This window comes from Medicago sativa, chromosome 4, assembly GCF_051527215.1.
Source record: "Medicago sativa cultivar Bolivia chromosome 4, Bolivia_mono, whole genome shotgun sequence".
In the NCBI taxonomy this organism is placed as follows: Eukaryota; Viridiplantae; Streptophyta; class Magnoliopsida; order Fabales; family Fabaceae; genus Medicago; species Medicago sativa.
The window spans coordinates 81986820-81993689 of NC_140752.1; the positions used below are offsets into that span (position 1 = coordinate 81986820).

General features: G+C 32.4%; 1 protein-coding gene across 1 annotated transcript; it reads left to right on the forward strand.

The window, feature by feature from the left end:
• Nucleotides 1-2553: 2553 nt before the first annotated feature.
• On the forward strand, nucleotides 2554-6433 carry LOC146932660 (ABC transporter G family member 1-like). The gene is made up of 8 exons (XM_085704383.1): nucleotides 2554-2980; nucleotides 3521-3600; nucleotides 3682-4152; nucleotides 4345-4431; nucleotides 4512-4637; nucleotides 4772-4972; nucleotides 5064-5153; nucleotides 5727-6433. The coding sequence occupies exons 1-8, from the start codon at nucleotides 2677-2679 to the stop codon at nucleotides 6312-6314; spliced, it is 1947 nt and encodes a 648-aa protein (XP_085560509.1). The 5' UTR covers nucleotides 2554-2676; the 3' UTR covers nucleotides 6315-6433.
• The last annotated feature ends 437 nt before the right edge of the window (nucleotides 6434-6870 follow it).

A 6870-nucleotide genomic window follows, 5' to 3' on the forward strand; every position in this document is an offset into this window, starting at 1 on the left:
TTCTTGTTTTTGTCGAGTCTCTAACTACATGTTTTGTCCGGTACTATTATCAATTTTTTAAATCAAACTGAGTACAAAAAAAGTTGCTCAATCCCTTGTTTTTTAACAAATCAAACACAACCTTAGGGGATGTATTGGATGTTTTGTCCGGTACTATTATCAATTTTTTAAATCAAACTGAGTACAAAAAAAGTTGCTCAATCCCTTGTTTTTTAACAAATCAAACACAACCTTAGGGGATGTATTGGATTGATATTTTAAAAGACTATTTTGGCAAACAAAATCCTGAAGATTTTAAAAGATTTTGTAAGATTATATTGATTTTGTTGGATTTTAAAAGACTTTTTTCAAAGGACTTTTTACAATCAGGATTTTGAACACATGATTTTAATGGATTTATAATACAAATTTTTAAGATTTCAACGGATTTTATGAGATTTTCAGATTTGAAATTATTGTATCAATTTTTAAGAAAAATTCAAAATGACCCGTGGATTAAAAAATATTATAAATCTATAATATCAAATTGACTAATAATAATAATAAAAATGTCTTGTCCCGTAAGTGTAGCTCAGTTGGTAGCTACCAGAGATAATTTCTGCAGAGGCCGGGTTTGAACCCCGGATTCCCCACTTCTCCACACATAATGTGTGTGAATCTAGCCACTATTACTTGACAAAAATAAAATAAAAATAAAAATGCCTTAAAAAAATAATGGTCACTTAACAGTAATAGGCATATAACAACAACAAAACAATCTGCTAAAAAAATAAATAATAATGAGAATAAGTTAGTAGAAAAAAATGACTTGAACAAAACTTCAGTAAAATCACCAAATTATTTTAATACTTGAAATAGTCTCTATGAAACTATAGCAAAATCACTTGAAATGAATTCCGTTTGTTACGTATTTCCTATAACACTTGAGATTCTGTTTGTTACGTATTTCTTGTAATACTTGAAATGTAATAACTATGTAACGTGTACAGGAACAATATTTTTTTTTTACTGGAACATGAACAACAACGTTGAGACTCGAGAAACAACTTCCGTAAAAAAGAAAATAACGAAAAGCAACTAAAAAAAAGTCTCAAGGCTTAGGTGTGAGATTGTTGGTAGGTACATTTTACACTGAAAAGTCTCACAAAATCCATTACTCACAACAATCCATTAAAATCCTTATAATTTTGAATACCAATAGATAATTTTTAAGTTGTGTAAAATCTCAATTGAATACCACTGGATTTTATTGAACTCATTAAAAAATCCTGAAAATCCTAATTGAATACCACAAGAATGTTTTAAATTCCTTAAAAGTCTTGATTGAATACCTAAAGACTTTTTTAAAACAAAAAAGTCTTTTAAAATCCTTTGAAATCTCAATTGAATAGTCTATATAAGATTCTTTGGGCGATCCACTATCACACAATAATTGATTCATTATCAGATTGCATGCGGTCAATCATTTTACGCATTCGACACATAATTAATTGTTAGGTTGAGATCAGGCTACCTAGATTTTCATACAGATTTTAATTTTTTAAAATAAAAAAATATTAAGTTTAACATTGGAGCGTCCTAACTCGATCCGACGACACAAATGTGCCGACTAACCATTTGAAGGCGTCAAAACATCCATTTGAGTCATTTCTCTAGATGTTTTGTTCTCTCATCCTTATTAAAAGTCTCACATTTGATTTGATAACTTCAAAAATGTTTAATTGAAATGAAAGACAAACCTATTTACAGTTTTGTAGGGTTGATGATGTCACAGCATATCTAAAGTCTAATATCTTTTTTTTTTAGGATAAAGTCTAATATCTTTTAAAGAACCAGGTGCATATACAAGCTATCATTTGTAACAATTACATGTTATTATAGGAAATTATAGCCCTCCATTTTAATTTCTAGCTATATTGATAATAAAAGGTGGGTAGAGTTATCCATATTGAGTTGTACCAATCAAAATCATTCAGTTGTCTTCAACTATCTATAACATAGTGGAAAACAAATGAATGATTTAGTGTGTGTTTGATTTTTCATTTACAACACACAAAAACACATTTGCATGCTTCCCTGTGCATTTTTGTCGTGATATTTTTCGAAGTTCTAAATACTAACTTCTACGCTAACCTAGTTTTTTGCCGTAATTTCCATCAAACTCCGTTTTAAAAGTGTTGTACCAAACATACACCTTGATTGATGTCAACTTAGTACGGATAACTCTAACCATTTTTTTGGTGATATGTAGTTGTCACCGATGATAAACCTAGATATACAGACAAAGGTATGTATATATGCATGTGAGAGAATCTTGGTCCTTTAAAGGTACAAGAGAATAAACGTGTTCGGCAAAAGTTGTCCAACGAATATATTTTGTAAATTTCTAAGCTCAATCTCTACTCTCTTGTCGTGCGTTCCTAGGAACTGAACGAAAGGTTCAATTCTAAAAATACAAAACAGCAATTACATTATATATCTGTAAGGAGCGATTTCGTTGTTTAAATCGCCATTCATTCCTATAATACGCACTATGTCAGAGATGATCGTAGTAGCACGAAACAGAATTTAATTTATACATGTAATAATGTAACTTGGACATCTTCACCAAAACAGTACTCCTTTATATCTTTATAATTCATATCATACATTCTATTTCAGTTCCAAAGATCATGAATGGCTACCTTTAATCCACGTATTCAACCAATGGTTTTGCAAACTAACTCACAAGTTAATTTGACCAAATTTGAAGGTGACCATGTCCTAAAGTCAATAGAAATGATTAGTGGAAATGTTGAAGGAGGGAATAAGGATGGAAGCATAACAGTGACTTGGGAGAAACTTAGGGTCACTGTTCCAAATGGACGCAAAAGGAAACCTATTCTTCAGGGTCTTACTGGTATTGCCCAACCTGGAAGGCTTTTGGCTATTATGGGCCCTTCTGGCTCTGGAAAATCCACACTTCTTGACGCTTTAGCAGGTTATTATTATAGTATTAGTAACTAACTCAAATCAAATCTATTAAAATTGTGCTAATGTCATTTGCATGTGCTTATTACCGTTATAAATTGTGGTAGTCGTTGTGTTAATGTCGCGATTCTTGATATTACGTAGAATCACAGCATATTATGGTCTAAATAGCGGTTGCGGAGACTTGAAAAACCACAACCCAACTATAGACCTTTCTTAAAAACCTTGATTATGATATCTTGATGTATTGTTAACACAGCTAAGCTTTTGCTTTTGAGAAGTAAAAGCAGTTTAGACTTACTTCAAACATTTTCCTAGGAATCCAAAGGTTAAGATGAAATAAAATATTTTAAACAAGCTTATGAAGTTTTCGATAACTTTATAAATTCCTTTTTGGGAATTACTTGTTGAAAAAGCAATCTCACATATCTATGATCATATGAAATTAAACTTTGCACATTGGAGAGGTAAAGTTCTTTTATTTAATATGTAAATCATATATGTCTAGTTATATAAATAAATGACTTTCACTTGATATAATATGTTGTAGGAAGATTAAGCTCAAACATGAAGCACACAGGAAATATTCTAATCAATGGCCACAAGCAAGCACTGGCTTATGGAATATCAGTAAGAGAAAAAAAAAACTGTTATAGACAGGAATAATTGTTTTATGAAAGGAGATTCATTAACATCTCCATTTGAAATCAGGGCTATGTAACACAAGACGAGGCTATGCTATCAAGATTAACGGCCAGAGAAACTTTATACTACTCAGCTCAACTTCAATTTCCAGATTCCATGTCCATAACAGAGAAGAAGGAACAAGCAGATCTTATACTCCGAGAAATGGGACTAATAGAAGCTGTTAACACAAGGGTTGGAGGATGGGGTTCTAAAGGTCTAAGTGGAGGACAAAGGAGGAGACTTAGCATTTGCATCGAGATTCTAACACGCCCAAGACTTCTCTTCCTTGATGAACCGACTAGCGGACTTGACAGTGCAGCTTCCTACTATGTTATGAGTAGGATTGCACGTTTGAATTTAAGCGACGGAATTCAAAGGACTATTGTTGTATCCATCCATCAACCTAGCAGTGAACTTTTTGAACTTTTTCATGACCTTTGTCTTCTGTCTTCTGGTGAAACTGTTTATTTTGGTCCAGCCTATGATGCAAATCAGGTTAGGAACTAAATCCCTTATAAAAAGTACATGTTAATTTTAAAATTTTGATTCTTTCTAATTTAATAGTTCTGTTTATCATATTAATTTTGTACCAACTCTATGTGTTACACTTTAACGTTATTGTATCATATATATTTTAAGCTCAAATTAAATTATATTATACATAGCGTGACACTTGATTCGGTGCAGTTTTTTGCTGCAAATGGTTTTCCTTGTCCAACTCTACACAATCCTTCTGATCACTATTTAAGGATCATAAACAAAGATTTCGAAATGGTAAGAAAACTGAGTTAGGCTAGTTTTCATTAGGAAGTGGAAAACTTTAAACTTAATATGATTCATTTTAATGTCTACAGGATGTTGAAGAAGGATTAGGTAAGGGAGTAACCACAGAAGAAGCAATTGGTATCCTTGTAAAGTCTTATAGATCATCTCAAATTAGAAACCAAGTTAAAAAAGAAGTGAAAATTATAAGTATAAGTGTAAGTTTCATGTTACATCTCTCTTCCCTCACACTAAGAATTAATATATCACAAATTTTTTTTTTGCCAAAAACAAGAGAATTATATATGAATCTAAGAATTTTTCCCTCACACCAAGATTTGCATGATTTTAGGACTCTGGTGCAATAGGAAAGAAGAGGATTCATGGTGCATTTACCACTCAATGTCTTGTTCTAATAAGAAGATCTTCTTTGCAATTGTTTCGGGACATAGGCAATTATTGGCTACGTTTAGTCGTCTTTGTTATGATTGCTATAAGCATTGGTTCTATCTTTTATGGCATTGGTACAAGTAGTGGCTCAGCATCTATTCAGGTAAGATAGATAAACATAAAGATTAGTTTTATTATACAAATTTGGTAGGTAATGGTACATAATTACAGTATCTTCTTCATGCATGCTTCAGGGAAGAGGTTCTCTGCTCACATTTCTTGTTTCAGTTCTGACTTTCATGACCCTTGTTGGTGGATTCTCTCCTCTTTTGGAGGAAATGAAGGTAAATTTTTTGACATTATATATGTGCTTTTATTTTATATGAATTTAAGCTTAGTTTCATACTTTTGCTACATTGCACTTGATCACATGTGCCATCTAACATATTTTTAGGCCTAAAGTAAACTTTAATGTGAGCTCTATAGAGCAACTTAGTGATTAAGGGCCTTACAAAAATAAACGTTGCCTTTGCTAAAGATTATGCTAGGCCGGCTAACGATGCAGGTTTTTGAAAGGAAGACTGTGGACCACGGTTGGTCTCAGCCTAAAGGAAGAGTGTGGACCAGTGTTTTAAGAACCGAATCAGACTGCCTGCTTCAATCGGTTGTATCAGAAACCAGCTAGTCTTTCGGCTGGTTCAACCACGGTTGGTCTCAGTCTTTCGAAGCTAGATTGAACCAGGTTAAGCCATGGCTGGTTCAACCGGTTCATTTGTTTCAAACAAAATATGTTTTAATTATTGTTATTAGTCATCTGGTTCAATCGTGGTTCAATCGGGTTTTATAACATCGGTCCTTAACTCCTTATAGTTTAGCAATAATATAAATAAAAATGTAATTTTTTTTTCATCTGTTAGGTATTTGAACGAGAGAGATTGAATGGACACTATGGTGTTACTGCTTTTCTGATTGGAAATATATTCTCTTCTCTACCTTACATAATAATGATCTCTGTGATACCTGGAGGAATAGCATACCAACTTTGTAAAATGCACAAAGGACTAGAACATTTTCTATACTTCATTTCATTGCTAATAGCCATTGTAATGTGGGTTGAAAGCCTTATGTTGGTAGTTGGAAGCATCTCTCCAAATTATGTAATAGGAATGTTCATTACTGGTGGAATTGAAGGACTCATGATTTTAACAGCTGGATTCTATAGACTACCAAATGAACTTCCTAAACTACTATGGAAATACCCTTTATACCAAATATCTTTCCTTAAGTATGCATTTCAAGGATCATTCAAGAATGAATTTGACGGGTTAAAAGTTGCTGTGGGGACCAACATGGTGAGTGGTAGGGAAATATTGACTGATAAATGGCATGTTGAAATTGGTCACTCTAAGTGGGTTGATCTTGCTATCATGTTTGGCATGATTGTGTTGTATAGAGTTCTATTCTTGGTCATCACTAAGAGCAAGGAGAAAATAAGTGGTCCTTAAAGCAATAAATTTCACATGTCAATGATCAATAGACCAAAGGAGTAAATAAATATTCAAATTATTACTTTCTGAATTCTGACAAATGTAATGGTAGATAATAAGTTGTTGAAAATGCTAAATCTTGTCTTTCCTCAACAACAAAAAGAAAAATGCCAAATCTTGTCTTGATTTTTAAAAAATAAATATTTGTCGCATTGATATTTCTTTATCAATCAATTAATATATTGCATAGATGGCAGACCATTTACTTGCAGTAGTTGTGAATTTTATATTCAAAGTTCATCCGTTGAAAGGTTATATAAGAAATTTTCATTAGAAAAAAATGGATGTCACAAAACATATGCAGTTGTGTTACACTACAATGACACTGAACTAATTTGACGATTGATTACGATATTGCATGGGTTTCTAAGGCTGTTTTTGTTGACAAAATGGGAATTAATACATCCCTCTTCAACTAAAAACAAAAGTGAGAGAGGAGAGAAGATGGGAGAAACAAGGAAGTGACAAGAACAGAGACAAAATTAAGAGAGAAACAAATTTTGCAATATTCATA